Raw genomic sequence first — 20,486 nt, 5'->3', positions numbered from 1 at the left:
ACGCCAGGGATTCAGTGCTGCCTTTCTGCGCAGGGTCTCTCCTACAAGATCCTGTGATTATTGGTTGAGCACACTGTCAGAATGGAACCCACAAGTTCAAATGCTCTCTAGAAAGTTCCACTTGCATACTCCACAGAGGTACAGTGTATCCTGTCCAAATTGGAATTGGCTACTTCCCCCGTTGGGTTTTCTCATCTTCCTTGACTCCCTGTTTCCCTGGATGGACAGTCCTCCCTCTAGGTGCACAATCCAAGAGCCCTCCTTGACATGCTGGCTCCTTCCGCTCCCTCACGGCACCTTCTCACATGCCTTTGAAGGAATCCTCAAGCACCAACCACTTACATTTCTAAAACCTGCCCCCGTTCACCTCTACCATCGTGACCATTACTCAGAGATTGTCCATGCTCTGCTAGGCTCCTACAGCAGGCCCTAGCTGGCCTTCCTCTGGAGCTCGGAGGCTGCAGTGGGTTACATGTTGCACTTCTAACTGCAGTGGGTTCGAACCCACTAGCTGCTCCACAAGCGAACAATGTCTCTGCCCCCCAAGATTTACAGTCTTGGAAACCCGATGGAACCATTCTACTCGGATCCATAAGGTTACTAAGAGTTGGAATCTACTCGACAGCAATGAGTACTTTGGTAGTTTCCCTCTAGCTATCTTGCCTTCCTCAACTCCCATGTCCAGAAGACTTCTAGATAAGTCTGGCTGAGAGGAAATCCCGCCATGACCTTGTTTAAAGCGCTGTGACTTCCCATAGTCTGTGCAGTCTCTGTCAACTGTCTGCCTAATAGAAGTAAGCACTAAACTTGGTCTAAAGCATCCTTTGTGTGTAATGAATTCATGTACCTCCTATGGACTGAGAATGAACTCATCAAGTACCATCTTCTGGAGAAGTGAGAATATTCGTAGTATCTTGAATTATTTTCTGTGGATTTAAATTCCTTTCAGAAAAATCGGCTGGAAGCACCCCCAATGGTCTTCCAGGGAATACTGTAAGTTCCTCCAGGGCAAATAGCTTTTTTTTGTTTGTGCTTCATGCCTAGAACCTAGAACAAGGCCTGGCCCAATGTTAAGAAATCAACAAACATGCTTAAAGAGATGAATCAGTGAATTCAAGCTCTTTCATGCTTGACTCCACAATATCAATTATTATCAGTTTTTCTCTACAAATGATGATTTAGCAACACTAATGGTTTTGCTGAACCTGCCATATTTATCTACATATCATTTACCTGAGAGCAAATGAGAGGGAAGGACTCTGATTTATTCATTTTCCTATTGCCAGGTGCCTAGCTCAGAGCTCAGCACAAAGAAGCCACTTACACAGAAGGACGTTAAACTGAATAATTTTGTGAGAAGGCATGAAAACAGAAGGCATAGTGGCAGGACTTTCAGATGAGAGTCATTTGTCCCTGCCTGCTTATTGAGAATCACCTCTCCGGCCCACACAGCGAGCTGGGCACTGCCCTTCGTAGACTTCTCTCCACTCACAGCTGTGTGTAGTCATCCTGCCTCTTGTGTAGAGGTCATGAGAGACCTCAGCCAGGTTCTAAAGGGCTCTCAGGGAAGACTCTAAATCCTAAACTTACTACGCTTTCATCAACTATTTGTATTTGCCAACTGGTTTACATTTAGTTAGTATTTATAGAATTGCTGGTATGTGAAAAATTAAAGGACGCAAAAATTACTTATATAAAATACTGTTTTTGCACACACCTTTATTCTTAATCAGCAAATCAATTGTATTATGCCCATGTGTTCTAGATGTGCTTAGGGCAGGGGTTCTCAATCTGTGGGTCACGACCCCTTTGGGGGTCGAACAACCCTTTCACAGGGATTGCCCAATTCATAACAGTAGCAAAATTACAGTGATGAAGTAGCAATGAAAATAATGTTACGGTTGGGGTCACCACACGAGGAACTGTATGAAAGGGTCGCAACATGAGGAAGGTTGAGAACCCCTGGCTTAGGGGGTTGTGATTTGTTTTAAGAACTGATTGTGCTTTGAGAGGTGCAGCTTTGAGAAAGACTTACCAAAGTGTTAACGCAGATAGAATTGAGAACGCATGCTCCATTTCGACATTCATCAATATCAGTGCAGACCTAGGGCAGAAAAGTTTAAGAGATACTTTGATTAGAAGCGTAAAGGAGCTTTCTTTTGTGATTTTTTGGTGTGAAGTGAAAAGACAGTTCAGGGAGAATGGCCATCCAGACGTTATTTTAGCCACCTGCTTGCTTTTGTACCAGTCTGTGTGATTGGCATCGATTCAATGGAAGTAGTTGGGTTTTGGGTTTTATAATCAAACCCACTTCAATGATAGTTGCCTCGGGCGTAATCAAAGTCATTCAGAAGAGACCACTTCTGAAAACTCTTGACTAAAACATCATTCTACTTCATCGGTGTCTGAGGAGTCCTTTCGGCAGCTCCAGAAAATTCCCAGCTTCCCAATCCTTTCCTATATTTTCCAATCTCTTTTTGGAAGTATAATTAGACTTGACTTTCTTATTGATATCTTCTATTGATATCTTCTATTGACATTAACCCTCTTGTTCTTCAACATAGCATTCATTGTTTCTATTATCTTTATCTCTCTGTGCTCCATTTTGGATGATTCACTTAGACTCGTGTTCCAGTTTATGAATTTACTATTAGTTGTGTCTAATTTTTATTGCCTATATACTGAGTTTTAAGTTTCAATAATTTTACACACACACACACACACACACACACACACACACACCTCTCTGCCCACCCCCTGTCATTGGTAAAATTTTATTGGGCTATTTAAAAAATATATTATTTTTTTTAAGTTTACATTTATGTTTTGATTATGGTGGATATGCATTCTTTTATCTCTGTTTTATATTGACCATGCCTCCTCATGCTAGTTTCTTCATATAAACTGCCATGCTCATTGATGAGCTGCTTTTGGCTGGGGTGCTCTACCACTCTGCATTAAAAAAAAATCATTTTACTGGGTGCTTGTACAACTCTTATTGCAATCCATACACACATCCATTGCGTCAAGCACATTTGTACATATGCTGCCATCATCATTCTCAAAGCCTTTGCTTTCTACTTGAGCTCTTAGTATCAGTTCCTCATTTCCGCCCCCTCCCCACTCTCTACTTCCTCATGAAACCTTGATAATTTATAAATTATTATTATTTTGTCATGCCTTACACTATTCAACGTTTCTCTTCATCCACTTTTCTGTTGTCTGTGCCCCAGGGAGAGGGTTATATGTTGATCTTTGTGATCGGTTCCCCCTTTCTCTCCACCCTCCCAGTATCGCCACTCTCACCACTGATCCTGAGGGGTTCATCTGTCCTGGATTCCCTGTGTTTCAAGTTCCTGTCTGTACCAGTGTACATCCTCTGGTTTAGCCAGATTTTTAAGGTAGAACTGAAATCATGATAGTGAAGGGAAAGAAGCATTGAAGAACTAGAGAAAAGTTGTATGTTTCATCAATGCTATACTGTACCCTGCCTGACTGGCTCATCTTCTCCCCACGACCCTTCTGTAGGGGGATGTCCAGTTGCCTACAGATGAACTTTGGGTCCCCACTCCCCACTCCCCTCCATTCACAATGATATCATTTTTTGTTCTTTGATGCCTGATATCTGATCTCTTAGGCACCTCATGATCACACAGGATGGTGTGCTTCTTCCATGTGGGCTTTGTTGCTTTTCAGCTAGTTGGCTGCTTGTTTATCTCTAAGCCTTTAAGATCTCAGATGCTATCTCTTTTTAAAGCTGGGCACGGTCAGCTTTCTTCACCACATTGGCTTGTGCACCCACTTTGTCTTCAGGGACATGTCAGGAAGGTAAGCATCAGAGAATGCCAGTTTAATAGAACATAGTGTTCTTGAATTGAGGGAGTACTTGAGTGGAGGCCCAATGTCCATCAGCTACCTTAATACTAAACCTACAAATATATGCATATTTCCCCATCCTCATATATAAATATATTTATATATGTACATACCTGTATTTAGACCTCTATAAATGCCCTTTGCCTCCTAGTTCTTTCCTCTATTTCCATTTACTTTCCTCTTGTCCCACTATCATGCTCAGCCTTCATGTGGGTTTCAGTAATTCCTCTCGGTTACATTGCCCTTGATCAAGCCCTACCAGACCTCCTACACCCTCATTGTTACCAATTTTGGATCACTTGTTGTTTCCTTGTCACCTGGGTTTGTTCACACCACTTCCTTTCCCCTCCCCTTTTCTCATGTCCTCCCAGAACCATTTGGTCCTGTTGTTTTCTCCTACAGATTGCTCATCCCACCTATCTTATCTAGATAGACCTGCAGAGATAATAATATGTACAAAAACAAGACAGAGCAAAACAGAGCGACAAAAGAAAACAAAACATCACCTCCACCACCAACAAAAAGAAAAGCCCGTAAATAGTTCAAGGTCTGTTTGTTGACCTTCAGGAGTGTTTTCCCGTGGAGTCTGATGCACCACCCTGCATTTTGAAGTGTCCTCCCACACTGGTCAACCTTTAGCTTTAGCTGGAGCCCTGGGGATTTTGCTGCTCCAGGGTTGGTTTCGTGTTAGTGTTTCAGTTTGTGTTCTTCTGCATCTCACGTGTAATATACATTTGAATCTTACAACTTTTTGTGGTGCAGCCTGGAAGGTTTCATTTATTGTGGCCCATTTCCATTTTTGTCTACCATGTCCCAAAGCTGAAGTCAAATTTCCTGGTTTCTTGGGGCTTGTAAAGTTGTTCTAGTTTTGTTTTAATGATTTGAGAGTTTAAATATACATATATATGTATGATATATAGATAGTTATAGGCCATATATAACACAAACTTGGCGCTTTAATCATTTAAAATGTGTAATTCAGTAGTATTAATTGCATTCACAATGTGTGCAACCATCACCACCGTCTATTTCCAAAACTTCCTCATCCCTTCAAACGGAAACTGTTCATTAGTCAATAATGCACATTCAGAATCCCCTCTGCCCAGCCCCTGTAACCTGCAGTCCTTGTTGTGGTTATTATTATTTCATATCTCTGAATCTGCACTAGGGTGGCCTTTTGTGGCTCCTCATTTTACACAGGGGTCGTAGGTCTTTGTACGAATTCAGAACTACAACTTCTGTATCCACTTAGGTGCTAAAATCCAAGCTCCCCCTCACAGGATCTGAGTTCAGCTTCCACTTCTCACGAGCTGTTGTAGAATCAGCTTCCCCCCACAGCTTTGCGTTTGTATTTCTTCTTTGAGCTTCTACACGGTTCTTTTCATTTCTTTGGATGTTGGCAATGCATAAAAATGTGCTATTCAATTATAGTGAGGTGATTCTCCTCCACTTCAGTTCAGTTAAACCTATGGCAGGAAAGCCATTGGCGAGTGCTTTGACTCTCTGACAGTGCACTGCTTCATTTTGTCATGTTCCTTCATCTACTATCAGAGCTTTTGTCTTTAGATGAGATGAAGCACTCTGGGTCATTACTCTAATGACTTCTTGCCATTCCTATATGTCTAGCTTGCTTCTTTTTCTAGTTTAAAAAAAGAGAGATGCCCTCTAGACTCGTGAGAGGCAACGAGGAAATAATGCAAAGAGAGTAATTTCCCTAAAGTAGTAAAATATATTTAGAGACCAACTCTTTTGAAGATCTGAAAGCATCAAAAAGAATTTCACAGTCAGTCAGTTAAATAATGATCAGGACCTAGTAGAACATTTGGAAGTAAATGGAGACTGTCATGAAGTATTCAAGTCCTTTTGGGCAATTTATAGCTTATAGAAGATTAAGGGCAGATTTCCTCTGGGGTGGTTTCTACTTTTGAGATCCTCGCATCTCTAAAACAGCATCTAATTGGCAACAATGACTATAAAAGTGATCCAATTTTGCCAAGTTTTTATTTGTTTACCTGATGCTTAAGTTATTCTGCAGAGCAAAATGTTTAATGACTATCAACAAAATAAGTCTGGCATTTTGCTACCTATTCCGCATCCCCCCTTGCCCAGTCTCCCAGTGATATGCTGTTATTCCAATTTAATTTAACAGCTCCCTCCCACCTAGATTTATGAATACATACACTCAGAAATGGCTCAGGAGCAACATTAACAAAAGCAAACACCTCAAAGGCTATACTTGAAAAAAGTGGGATTTTGTTGGTAATTAAGATTTTTTTTTAATGCAGAGAAAAACACACCTGCTTGTTGGACTTGGCAAAAGTGATCCCAACACCTTGCACCATTGACCCTGTGAATCCTACCGGGCAGGCATCACATCTGAAGCCAGGAGCCAAGTTCACACAGCGCACGCCTGGGTAGCAGGGATGGTATTTGCACTGGAAGAAAAAACAAAACCGAACAGAAAACATTCCAAGTCTTCAGATACGTGGGTAACACATTCTCAAACATTCATTCATACTTTTGCGTATAACTATTATCCCACTTGACTCTTCTTATTACTTTGGGTGGAAAAGATGAGAAAAAGAGAATAAAGGTTTCCAGTTCCAGAGTTGTGCCTTCAACCCCTGCCCACCCATTCTGAGTCATGGGGAGGGGGGGGGGCTTTGCTGTATAAACCGAAAAATGGCATGCCCACATGCCCACATTGTGAGACAAATGAGTTTACCTCCGGAGCAAGTTCCTTGATATTCCAACTGAATTTTAAGATCTTGGTGGTAGGACAGTGCTCTCAAAGCAGCCGCTAAGCTGTCTGTTAGGATGCCCAGAGTCATTATTGACCCAACTACTCGAAGGAAAAGGCTCAAGAAAAGAAAGCACGGGAGCGCTTCCTCCAACAGGCCTGATTCGTCAGTGTTCCTCACTGTGCTCATGCCCCATGAAGTGCACGGCTAGCCCAAGGCCCTCGAGTCTGGGAGAATGGTTATGATAGTCTTCCTTTTTTAAAACCTCACCTAATGTAAAAAACATGGCCACTTCCTGACCTTTCACAAAGAGGAAAATTCCAGCCCATAGACAAAAACCAGATGCAGTGCTGTGAAGCACGCACAGATGTTTCTCCAATTGAGGGATTGCTAGAGACCATCTGAATTGCCTACTAGCAGGAGAAGTAATCAGTCAAGTGTTGCCAGGAGCCACCCGAGTCCTGTGGGTGTCAGTGTGTGCCTAAGCTTCCTGTATTCTCCTCTCAGCCCCATGTCTACTTCCAGCATTCTTAGGGCAAGGGGAGAGGGGCAAACTGCATTCTTGTGGCAGCCTTGCTACCTGCTGTAGTGGGTATTTGGGACTGACTGGGTGGCTGGTGTAGACATTTGTTTAGGGACAGTGGCCCTTTAAGGCTCTGCCTGCCAATCAAATAGCCTGTACTTGCTATATGTGCCTCTGTAAGGGTTGCCAGCCTGGGCACTTTTAGTTATTCATTGGTTCATAGACCCCTCTCCTCCCCAAGCAGTCTTGTTGGCTTGGGGTTCCCCTCTGCTCCTCTATTGTGGGAAGATTGAACAAATCCTTTGTAACCCTGGAAATATACCTTTCCAAAGCTTCCTCCCCTTTTCACACTGTAAAGGTGTGGCACAGATAACGCACAAACACTCAGTGCAGATGTGAGTGTGAACAGCAGAAATTTTTAGCATCTTTTCTTTTTTTTTCATGTTTCCTTTAAAATTTATTTAATTCATTATTATTCACAGCTCCATGAGTTGGAACCTGCTGAACAGTAATGGGTTTATTATTCATGTGGAAAAATTTCACCATATAATTTGTGATCCAATTAGGACACAAAATTTTGCAAATATAACAGGAAAAAGAGAGAGCGATCTCTCTGAAAGAAAATGAAGTAAAATTCCGTTATTATCAATGATGAGACTCTGCTTGATGGTTGCTTTTTTCTTTTTAAATGAATTCTTCATTGTACATTAGGTTAGGGGTTTACACTTAGTTTATATATTTCTTAATATTGCAATTAAAAATCATTTTATTAGGGGCTCATACAACTCTTATCACAATCCATACGTACATCAATTATGTCCAGCACATTCATACATATGTTGCCATCATCATTCTCAAAACATCTGCTTTCTACTTGAGCCCTTGGTATCAGCTCCTCCTTTTTTTCCCTCCCTCCCCACTTCCCCCACCCTCTTGAACCCTTGATAATTTATAAATTATTTTTTTGTCATATCTTACACTGTCTGACGTCTCCCTCACCCACTTCTCCGCTGTCCGTTCTCCAGGGAGGAGGTTATATGTAGACCTTGTAATGTGTTCCCTCTTCCTCCCTCACCTTCCCTCCACCCTCCCAATATCGCCACCCTCAACAATGGGTCCTGAGGGGTTCATCTGTCCTGGATTCCCTCTATTTCTAGTTCCTATCTGCGCCAGTGTACATCCTCCAGTCCAGTCGGATATGTAAGGTAGAATTGGGATCATGATAGTGGGGGGTACGAATGCATTTTTTTCAAAATGAACCGATAGAACAGTTGGCAAAAATGATCTCTCCACTCTCAGTTCATGTAACCTTTATCCCACTGCTCACCGGAAAAAATAAAAGACCAAAGTGGATGTCAGAGAGTCTGAAACTTGCTATTAACTATGGAGTAGCTAAAAGAGCATGGAAAAAATGATGGAGTAAAGATGCAAACAGATGATTTAAGAAGACAAAGAAATGACAAAATTCAATGTGCAAAAACTTAAGAGTAAGAAAACCAAAAGGGAGTAACATACTCAGAATGTCTCAAGCTGAAAGAAATAAGAAAAAAACTCAAGCCTGAAGTTTTACTATGGAAGGATTCTACAAGCAAATACTGGACATTGCAGGAATTATCAAAAGAAAGGGGAAGGAATACACAGTCACTGTACAAAAAGAACGGGGCAACATTCAAGCATTGAGTGCAATGTAGTGTATGACTAAGAACCAACAGTACTAAAAGAAGTCCATAGCAAGACTTCAGGAATAGACAGAGTACTGGTTGCAATGTTTAATAAACTGATTACATTATTGGAAGGACTCACTGGTCTATGCTAAGGAATTTGGAAGTTAGCTGCTACCTAGCCAACTAATTGGAAGCGATCCATATTTGCGCACATTTCAAAGACATTCCACAGAATGCAACATTACTGAACAACACCATTAATGCCACACACAAGTATAATTTTCCTAAAGATAATGAAAAGGTGGTGCAGCAGTGCATTGAGTGGGAACTGCCAGAAGTTCAAACCATATTCAGAAGAGGACATGGGACGAAGGGGATAATTTCTGGTGTCAGATGGATCTTGACCAAAAGCAGAGACTACAATTAAGATTAATTTTTTTTAACTGTGTGAAGCATTCATCAACTGTGTAGGTCATGAGAAACTGGGATGACATTGCAAAAAATGGGGATTTTGGAATGCCTAATCGGGATCATGAAGAACTTGTATATTGGTAGTCATTCAAACAGAACCAGGGGCACTGCACGGTTTAACAACAGGAAAGATGTGGTACAGGGTTATAGCCTTTCAGCATCCTTATTCAGCCTGTATGCTGAGCAAATCTTCTACGAGATTGAGCTATACGAAGATTTTCACTTTCTGTTTTAGTTTGGCCAGAAAAATGAACCAATCTGACTTGGAAGAAGTACAGGTGAGATTCTCCTTGGAGCTGAGAATGACAAGACTTCATGTCACGTTCTTTGAACAGATGATTGGGACGGAGCAAGCAGTCCCTGGTGCAGGACATCATGCTCGGGAAGGACAGACAGGGGGAAGCCCCTCAGTGAGCCGGGTGAGCGCAGTGGCTGCACCAACGGGCTCCAACCTAGCAAGGGTCATCTCGTGTCTTTCATTTGATAGCAAGGGTCATCTCGTGTCTTTCATTTGATAGCAAGGGTCATCTCGTGTCTTTCATTTGATAGCAAGGGTCATCTCGTGTCTTTCATTTGATAGCAAGGGTCATCTCGTGTCTTTCATTTGATAGCAAGGGTCATCTCGTGTCTTTCATTTGATAGCAAGGGTCATCTCATGTCTTTCATTTGATAGCAAGGGTCATCTCCTGTCTTTCATTTGGTTCATTCTCTTAAAAAGTTGCTTTAGAATGTTTTTTTCCCAGGGCCTTACTCCACTTTCTGGAAATAGTTCCTAACTTTCCATTTTTTAACGTTACTTTAGGCACATGGATACCGACAACATAGCATTGCTGGGGTCAGAGCCCTCCATGGTACCTACCACCACCACCACCAACAACAACAACAACAACAGCAATATGCTTACAAGTTACCATAAAAAGGACAGAGCCTGGTTAGCCTCAATCGCTTCTCTTTGTTAGAGTGTGGTGACATTCCTAGCCATGTTGTTAAGGACGTGGGAACTCGGCTTGACTAGTTTTCGCCTCAACATTCTGGTCACTCTCCGACCCTCTTTGCTGTTCTCCCTGTGGCCTGTGCCACGCTAGAGGCAATTAAAGTGGCAAGGGTTTTTTGTTTTTGTTTTGTTTTGTTAAGATTTGTAATTGCTCCTTTATCATTCTTAAGTTCTACTTACATCATGCCTGTCATTTCTGGTCTGTTTCTTCTTTTTTATAATGAAATATTTTTATTGGGGGCTCTTACATCTCTTATCACAATCTATATATACATTCACCCAGTGCCTCAAGCACATTTGCACATATACTGCATATTCATTTTCAAAGCATTCTGTTCCCAAGTGAGCCCCTGATATCAGCTCCCCATTTCTTCCCCCTCCCTCCCCTGCCCTCCCTCCCTAATACTTGATAAGTTATAGATTATTATTTTCATATCTTACATCGTCCTCTGTCACCCCTAACCCACTTTTCCATTGTTTGCCCCCCTGAGGGGGTGGTTACAGGTTGATCCTTGTGATGGATTCCCCCTTCCTCTCCCCACCCTCCTCTAATCCTCCAGGTATCTTTACTCTTATTGTTGGCCCTGAAGAGTTTATCTATCTTGGATTCCCTGTGCTGCAGGCTCTTATCTGTAGCAGTGTGCATGTTCTGGTCTAATCCTATTTGTAAGGGTGAATTGGGGTCATGATAGTGGGGGGAAGGAAGCACCAAAGAACGAGAGGAAAGTTGTGCGTTTCATTGGTGCTGAACCCTGATTGGCTCATTTCTTCCCTGTGAAAGTAGCAGATTTTAAAAAGCAATGGCAGGGCCTTTAATGAGAATGACAGAGAACTGTCTTATGGTCTAAACTTCCTAAAAGTTTACATTTAAAATTTTAGTTTAAAAATATTATCGCTTTTTCTGATAATGAAATGAATTGATATTTATGTTTAAAAACATGTAGGCAACACAGAAGCAACTTTGATCACACCTGTCAACTTAGTTGCTAACATTTGCCAAATGTCTGTTTATAGTCCTCTTTTAAAAAAAATGAGATTGTGCTGTGCATGGTATTTTTTTTTGTTCTAGAATGTAAAGATGTATCTAAATTGTAGCTGAGTTCTTTCTATATAAACAGTATTTCTAAGAGCATGCACATGCTTTTTTGATACTTGCTTTGTTATTCAACTATGTGCTATAGCCACAAATAATATGAATCCACATTTTGATTTTTAGTGGTTGCGTATAACTCCATGTATAATGATCCATAACATGTATTAGCACTCCATTCATAAATATACAGCATTCATGTATGTGTGTGTGTTCTTCTCTGATTTCACCTTAAAATTCCTAGGAGTGGAATCGCTGGATGAAGGCAGTGCACATGTGAGATGTGGGTGCATGGTACCCAGTTGCCCTTGAGGAAGAGTGCATCAGTCTATGCAGCAGACAGTGTATGTTAGAGCAGTCTCTTCCCGCCACTTTCCCTAACACCAACTGCTGTCAGTCTTTCAAACGTTTCTGATACTTTAAGCAAAGAAATGATGTCTTATTATTTGTAATTTGAATGTTTTAGTTTCTGGAAATGTTGGACACATTTCCGGGTGCTTATTAGCCATTTGTGGCACCCGGTTTTTGTTCAGTGCCCATGGAAGCGGCAAGGAAGAAGCCAAATGATGTACTGCATTGGACAAACCTGCTGCAAGAGCCTCGTCAGCGTGCGGGAAAGCAACACTGCCGCTTTGAGGACTGAGGACACCTGACCCAAGCCATGGTGTTCTCAATGGCCTCCGATGCCCATAAAAGCTGGACCATGAGTACAGAGCCTGTCAGAAGATGGGTGTCTTTGGATCATGGTGCTTGCGAAGAATATAGGCTCAATCCTGGAAGACCAAAGTGTGTCAGAGGAGCGCTGCCAGGAAGCTCCTTACAAAAGGCGGGCCGATTCCAGCTCACAGACTCGGGATTGGCTATTAGGAGGAAGCAGGGCCTGCAGGAGGATATCAATGCACCGAGGACGATGCTCCAAGAAGCAGATGGACACAGGGAGCGGCAACAATGGGCTCCCATCTAGCGATGAGGAAGAGGGAGGCTGGCCCAGCACCAGGCAGGGTTTGTTCCGTTGGACCTCGGGCTGCTGGGGGTTGGAATCGACTTGATGGCACCACCACTCCCTCCCCGCCCCCGCCAGCTGCTCACTGTGTCTCACATCCTGTCAGGAAGTCGCTTTGATGTGACCTGGGAGAGTCACACAAGTTAAACCTTCCCGGTCAACTTTGCTTCCTTTCCCATCAGCTGTAGGGCACGGCATTCATTAGCAGGCTGAGCACGGGTCTGCTAACTGCAAGGGCGGCGCTTCAAACCCATAGTCCGTCGGCAGAGATGAGACCCCCCTGCTCCCCGAAAGATGGCCAGGCTCAGAAACCCTATAGAAAGTAGCTGTGAGGTAGCATCAACTCGACGGCAGTGCGTGTGTGTATTTGTTAAAGTTCACCTTTACCTCGTCAATATCCGAACAGGTGATTCCATTTCCTGTGTAGCCCATGGGGCAGGGCCCACACTGAAAGCCTTCTCGTGTGTCAGTACACCGGACACCTCGGAAGCATGGGTTCGAGTCACACCGGCGCACAGAGGGCTTGGGAGAAGCCGGCGGTGCGGGGGGTGCAGGCAGCACCACTGTGTTGGGCGCTGGCGACTGGATGCTGGGAGGTCCTAGAGAAAACCAATAGGCCTTAGACTTACAGTCACACCCGAAAATGTACCTCCGACCAAAGAAAACTGTTCCCACCGCTCTCCTCTCCCCTGAAGCTCTGTCAGACCCACCCGAAACTGCAGTCACTGCAGCCGCACCCCGGGCCCTTCATCCATCCGGGCCTCATCTGACTCGGAATGCGATACTAGAAAACACTCACCGCAAGCCTGGCACTCAGCTATGGTGTTGCGCAATAACGACGTTTCCTTGACCTTCAGGGATTGGTGGGTGGGGGGAGCAGGAACAAAAAAGGCGGAAAAGAAGCAGGTGACACACAATCCAGAGATAAAAGTATCGCTGTGTAGCTATCTATGAAACGCTTGTCAGAGTGCCCTGGAAGGCCCCGTTGTGCTGATCACACATTGTGTTTTCCTCGGGCAGAGCCCCGGGCAGGCAGTGCGGGCAGCGTCCGGATCAGGGCAGGCTCACGGTCTTCTGCCTCCCGGGACCTGCAGCTCTGTCCGCTAGCTGGTACAAAGGGCTGCTCTGATAAGACCCGGGCTTTTCCAACAATACGCCCTGTTTGTTACCTGCTGCCTCAGAAGATCCTTCACCTCTGCCAGCAGGTGGTTCAATTGTGTCATTTGCCCCAAGAACTGTCGATTGAAGTCCCCTGTAGGAATAACAAAACATACGGGACATACAGCCGTTGCTGTCATAATTCAAGAATCAACGATTCTCCCAGAGAATCCTCATGACAAGGTTATTAATAAATCTCGGGTATTTGAATTTATCTCGGGTGCATTGATCAAATTCACTTTAAAAGTAATATTCCTGATCATGATACACTGGCTATTTAGTTCAAATTCATGCCAACCATAAAAATAAAGTCCAAAATGTGCAGGGTCCCCACTCAGATTAAGCTCTGCTGAATCGCTCTGACCACAGTCCTGGCTGCTATGGGACAGAGAGCACTGTAAAGTCGATGGTGGCAGCGGCCGTTAGCTTCAAGTGCCACCCTCATCATGCTCTCATTTGATCTTTCTTTTCACCCGTTTCAAATTTGTCCCAGTTTACAAAAATATTTTCTATTGAGATTTTTGTTTTATTTTGTCATTGTTGGGAGTTTATTATTTGTTTCTTGATTTTTTCATTTTGTATTACATTCTGTATTATGGAATCCAAGAAAGGCAAACCTACAGCAACAGTAGCTGGACTAAGAATTACCTAGGGGCATGGCAGGGGGAAGGGGGAGCTGACGACAACGAGGTCAGCAAAGAATAAAGTGTTCTAGCATTGATTGCGGTGATGATTGCACAATTTTAATTAATATGCTGGAACGATTGAATTGTATGATATGTGAGTTATGTGCCAATGAACCCAAAAGCCCATTGCCCTAGCATCAGTCCATTCCAACTCATGGAAACCCTGCATGGCAGAACAGAACTGTGCGTCATCATATTTTCACTGGCTTAATTTTTCCAGAGACTGATTGCCAGCTTTTTCCTCTAAGGTACCGTTGGATAGATGTGAACCTCCAACTTTTAAATTAGCAGCTGGTGCTTAATGGTGTACTCCATGAAGAGACCCAACATGCACTGAAAACATTCTCTGCTCTGGAACAAGGATCTACCTTTCTGATTTTGAAATTTTTCTAGCAATTTATTTTATGAATTCCCAAACATGCAACACAGCTGAGACATTTTTACAATGAACCCACCCATCGATCCACCATAAGAGCCTGAGTCTATAAATGCATTCTGTTCACTCGTTCTTGTGGTGAAGGCTCCCAGCCCAGTTACGGGCTTTGGAGTTTTTGTGGTGGAAGATGTGTGACTGGCCCTGGCCCCATACCTGTGTTTGTGGTTGCCAGCGGCTCACTCTGCTGCAGGAAGCAGTCTTGCAGGCTAGCCACCTGGATCAGAGAGCCTCTCACCACCAGCTTCAGTTCTTCCAGAGAGTCCTGGAAGAAATCATATTCATACCACACACTGCTGACACGGTGGAAAAGCAAAGCACTTGCATCTTTTGCATAGATTCTCCTAATGGGGTAGCCTTGAACGTTTGGGTCTGACATCTTATGCAATGTTGTGGGTTGTCACTTTTCCTAGAGCCCAGCAGCACCTTTGCTGAGAAGAAATATGGAAATGGCAACAATGTAGGCGAGTGCTGGCCCAGAGCTCATCAACACGACTGAGACGAAGACTGTTTATCCTCATGGCAAATGAATGATTTCTTGACAAGAACTTCTTAAGAATTCCCTGGAATTTGTTTGTGAGTAAAGAAGATCTTGATCTCACTTGGAAACAGCTTTATTTTTAGGAAATAAAAATATTTCCAGGTCTTAGGAAAATAAACGTCTGGCTTCTTTTGGATGACAAGAACTAATAAATAGTACATTCTGTCATTATTTTATAGTTAGGGTCACATGTGCCCATTATTGATTGATATCAATCATTCATTATCCATCACAAAATCAGTTTTTCACCCCTCTATTTTTTAATGTACACTTGTTCTTATTAAATGCATGCATAACAGAAAAAGTTTACCTTTTATTGACATGAAATCATCATTCTTATTTTAGATATGATCATGCTAAGGATTTTCAGAAGACTTCTGTTCCTCAATTCATCTAAGGTAAAATGTATTTAACATGTGCTTTGAACCAAATCTCACCTTGGACATCAAATTGTAAGGCTAAGGAGGCAGCATGGTGTCCCTGTGGTCTCCCTGATGCCAAACATGCACCTGAAGCAGTCCAAACCCAAACCAAATCAATGGCGGTTGAGTTGAATCCTACTCCTGGTGACCCCATAGGATCGTGTCCAAGGCTGTAAATCTTTATGGAAACAGACTGCTGCATCTTTTCTCCAAGGAAGTGGTTGGTAGTCTGAGTTGTTGACTTTTGGGTTAGCAGCTGAGTACTTAATCACCACACCACTAGGGCTCCTTGCCTGATACGGAGTCTACTCTCACTAAATCATTGTTGACCAGTGGACTGATTGGTGACTGAGTTGGTGACTATAAAGATAGACCTGCTATAGTTCCTGCTGGTAATATAAGGAGGTGGAGCTTTTGAGGAAATTTCAATGAGTATAATTTCCTGTGGTCTTTGCCAATTAGCCAGCTCATGCCTGGCTTTTAGCCATGAACTTATTTAACGGTGGCTAGAGGAGCTCTGGTGCCATAGTGGTTACCCACTGGGCTGCAAACTACAAGGTCAGCAGTTCAAAACCACCAGCCTTTCTTTGAGCAAGAGAAAGATGGGCTTCTTACCCCCATAAAGAGTTACAGTCTTGGGAACTCACAGGGGCAGTTCTACCTTGTCCTACAGGGTTGTTATGAGTTGGCATCCACTTGATGGTACTGAGGTTTTTGGGGTACTAATATCTAAAATGATCCATGACACAGTTTCTGGCTGTTATTCTGATTACTTGGGCTAGTTTAAGATCTCAGAAATAAAGTTTAACATGTTTCGCCATTAATTTTTCTTACCTACACATGTATATATGTATGTTTGTAGTATATGGAGGTTTCAAAAAACTTATGGAAAAGTAAAGTGAAAAAATCATGCTATTTTTATCTCATTAAAAATAATTTTAAAATAATGATATATTATTATGAACTTTTTGAAGCCCCAACAAATGCTACGCACATGTGGTCCCAGCTAGGTTCAAGCTAAAACTGGTGCTATGTGAAAATGGAGGTTGACCACAACAGACCATGTAATGAACAATGCCTGCCAAATTACTACGTCCATGGCCCACCCAAGTTGACACATAACCTTAACCATCACAGCTAGTGTTACCCTCCCCTGGCACCTTTGTGACTGTTAGATATAGATTGTCAATGTGTACAATAGTGTTAGAGTTTTTAGTATTGTTAAAAATTTGAAATATTATATAGTGAGATAATTAGTGAGGGATAGACATATATGCACATATATGTGTATGGTAAATATATAGATATATGTATATCTATAATATATAATAATGAATATGTGTATATATATTATACACACATCCACATAATGGGCTTCAAATGTTCCTGAAAAAAATTCCGTTCTTCCATATCTTTAATTCAATTGTTTAATTCCAAAGTTTTTGAGGCTTCCTCATGTATGCATCCTCTTCAAAACCAAAATAAAAAACCCTGTGCCTTTTAGCTTTCTTAGAATTTCTTTTACAAAAAGCGAAAATGTATCCAAATATAAAATGTATCCAAATATAAAATTCTAGGATAGGACTAATACTGGTCCCAAATCTTTTCAGTCCTTCTTAGGTGTAATAGAAATGATGGCCTACGCCCTGCCTCTTTGTACAAAGGGCTTGGAATAACTTATAAGTCAAACACATGCAACAAAGCAGTAAAATCAGAATGGAAAGTGAATAGTAAGAGATAACAATCATAGCATTGCTGCTCAGAACAGATGAACATTTTTTACCAAGAGTGAGATTGACTCGACAGATGAAATTCAGGAAGTGTGACCAATCACTAGAAGGAAGAAAGAATGTAAGGGAACAAAGTACTCCCTGGCCAAACATTCTAAAAGAAAGCAAGAGAGGTATGTGGCAATTTCTACAGGAGGTGCCATGACGGAAGGAAAGAGATACCACCAAATTACTCTAAAACAGATGACAGAAGGGATGAGACATTTTGAGACCCCATGGAATGAAGTTAGCAAGAAGTCTCGTTTTTGTGAGTGGATGTTTGCATGACACCAGGGACCAATGTTGCCCTTGTGCTTGACAGCTTTCCATCATTCTTTATGTTCATTAATCATTTAGTCTTTTTAGGATTCTCATTAAAAAGACCCTCATAGAAAGATTAAATACACAACAGTTCATTATAATACAATACAATATTTCATTCCATCACCCATCTTTTATTTTTGCTCTTTCCCTTTCATTGTTCTAATTGCATTTACAGAATCTCTACTTGCCATCTTAAATTAGACACGCTCCATCGGGTTCCACCCTAAGCCTAAGGAGGAACAGATCGGGTCTATGAGCCAGTGTACACTCCCTGAGCCTTCTCACCCCACCTTTTCATCCCAGAGAAAGGACCTGTTGTTTCTCACCTGTGCCCTCCGCTGGAAAACCCTCAATTCAATGGACTCAGGATTCAGTGGCAGGTTGGAAAAGGCTCGGGGGAGATTGCGAACAGAATCCACTTGCGTGCAGTCTACGTAGAGATCTATGGAGCCGGCCCCCTGCCGTAAATTGGTCAGTCTCAGGAGGATCCGGTGCCGCTTCCCGTCCGCCAACTGCAGGTTGTTGAAAACCACCAAGTGGATCTTCCCATCGGCCTTTAGGTAACGGAGGATGGCTGGAACCAAGCACAGACAATGCACAGCATGATAAGGGCAAGAGGGTGAAGAATTTTCTCAGCTCATAAAGCAATCAAGGCTTTAGGACCAATGCTGACGCAGGGGTGAAATTTTGTGTGCCAGACGCTGTTCTAGGCCCTGGCAAGGCAGTTCGTTGGTGGAACCAGACCCGCTCTCTACCCCGGTGGTATTTTATGATGCTGACTTTGAAGAGTTCACAGGCAAATGGAATGAAATGATAATATATTTTTCCATGAACTTTTTAAAGCCCCTATACATTGGCGGAAGGACAGAAAACTAGCAGGAAATTAAAAATAAACAATGTAACTCCACAGAGTGATGAGCAAGAAGTACCCTATTAAAAATAAACTAACATCTCAGCAGCTGTTAAGTTTCTGAGGATGTAAATTCATTAGTTCATCAGGCATTTATTGAGCACCATGTTGTGGTTGGATGTTGTCCTTAGTTGTTTTAATTACTTAATTTCTTCTGCTTATTGCATCCCCCCCCACACACACATGACACTGGAATTACTATAGATTGGGGATGGGGAACCCTCAAAACCTGCTGAAACCAGCCTATTCTGACTCACAGCAACCATGTAAGACAGACTGGAATTGCTCCCGTGGATCTCCAAGACTGTAACCCTTTCCGGGAGTAGGAAACCCCATCTCTCTGGTGGCTAGTGGGTTTGAACTGCGGACGGTAGCCCAAAGCATCAAGCAACCTGTCATCAAGGCTCCTTCAGACAGGAGAGGGACGTTTAAACGGGAGAAGGAATTTTCTTGAGGGAGAAGTCAGTGGCAGGTCAGAAATTTGCACTGGGGCTTGTACAGCCTGAGAAACCAGAGTCCGCTTATTCATAGCTACACGGTAAGAACTGGGAGGGTGGCACGGGACTGGGCAGCGTTTCATTCTGTTGCACATAGGGCTTCTATGAGTTAGAACAACTTGGTGGTATTTCACAACAGCTACAGGTCTTGAGAGGCCCATGGTAAGCATACGTGGAGTTGAGTGTGAGCTATCACATTTTCCCTCAGCAACCCATCCCAAAGTTTCAGTTGGAAAATGAAAGGGACATGCCATTTCTATCCCTAGGACCCACAGGGGGTATAGTGTTCACATGCCGGGCCACTAACAGCAAGGCCAGCCATCGGAAGCCGTCAGACTCTCTGAGGGGAAAGATGAGGTGCTCTTCTTCCAGATAGAGTTATCCTTTCAGAAGCCCACAGGGGCAGTTCTACCCTGTCCTATAGGGTCACTATGAGTCGGAATCAACTCGATGGAAGCGAGTATGTATGTGTACCAGATCCCTGGTGGCAAAAGGACTAGGATGGAGATCCAGTATCATCTTTCAGGTTATGTTTTGCTTTTTCTTCCAATGATACCTAAATCAAAATTCATGAACATTTAAACTTCTGTTTTTCTGCCTTTTTATTCCATTATTGACCTGAATTTATTGGACCCAGAGATGAAATATGTTCTTGGATGCTGGCCCCTTGTGAATGAAAGCCATTGTCTGAGGTTTATTATAAAGACCAGAGTGATTTGCTTCCAAGGTCTAAGTATGTCTACCAATAACAAACACAGCCAGGTTCACACGTATGTACCACTCTCACCCCCAAATCAACCCCCAGAAATGAGGGCGGAAAGTTTTTGTTGCTCCAAAGCTGTGGATCAAATTCTTTGGCTGTGCTGGTTGGAAAGCTTCACATTCCATTGGCAGGACTTTGGTGATTTATATCAGAATCTTAAACCTGTACAGATGCCCTAGCCCAGCCAGGCCACTTGTAGTGCCTGTTGTTGTTGGATGCCATTGAGTCGGTCCCAACGCATAGCAACCGTATGTCCAGCAGAAGGAACACTGCCCAGTCCTGCATTCGCCTCACAATCCGTGCTTGAGCTCCCTCTTACAGCCGCTGTGTCACTCCATCTCACCGAGGGTCCTACTTTATCTCACGGATCCTCTGCTTTACCAAACATCTTGTCCTTCTCAGGGACTGGGCACTCCTGATGATAAGTCCAACAGATGTCCCACTTGTCAGAAATTAAATTAAGAGGGGAACAATGGAAAGCACTAAAGTGTATGAATGAGAAACCTCATTAAATAAATATTTAGTACAGTAAATATTTAACACAACATAAACAGTGAGCTGCTAACCAAAAGGTCGACAGGTCAAAACCACCAGCCACGCCATGGGAGAAAAAAGAGGCTT

At 42.8% G+C, this 20,486-nt stretch overlaps 1 protein-coding gene across 1 annotated transcript in view; it reads right to left on the bottom strand.

Moving 5' to 3' along the window:
• Positions 1 to 20,486, bottom strand: part of THBS4 (thrombospondin 4) — a 60,539-nt gene that overhangs the window by 19,614 nt on the left and 20,439 nt on the right. The window contains exons 3-9 of the mRNA XM_075543062.1: positions 18,022 to 18,269; positions 14,796 to 14,904; positions 13,532 to 13,614; positions 13,162 to 13,213; positions 12,750 to 12,961; positions 6,174 to 6,311; positions 2,036 to 2,104 (exon numbers count right to left, since the gene is read on the bottom strand). Of these exons, the coding sequence (XP_075399177.1) occupies positions 2,036 to 2,104; positions 6,174 to 6,311; positions 12,750 to 12,961; positions 13,162 to 13,213; positions 13,532 to 13,614; positions 14,796 to 14,904; positions 18,022 to 18,269 (911 nt within the window). The remainder of the gene's footprint in view (positions 1 to 2,035; positions 2,105 to 6,173; positions 6,312 to 12,749; positions 12,962 to 13,161; positions 13,214 to 13,531; positions 13,615 to 14,795; positions 14,905 to 18,021; positions 18,270 to 20,486) is intronic.

Source organism: Tenrec ecaudatus, chromosome 2 (assembly GCF_050624435.1).
Source record: "Tenrec ecaudatus isolate mTenEca1 chromosome 2, mTenEca1.hap1, whole genome shotgun sequence".
Lineage (NCBI taxonomy): Eukaryota > Metazoa > Chordata > Mammalia > Afrosoricida > Tenrecidae > Tenrec > Tenrec ecaudatus.
This window is presented reverse-complemented; position numbering and strand designations above follow the sequence as displayed.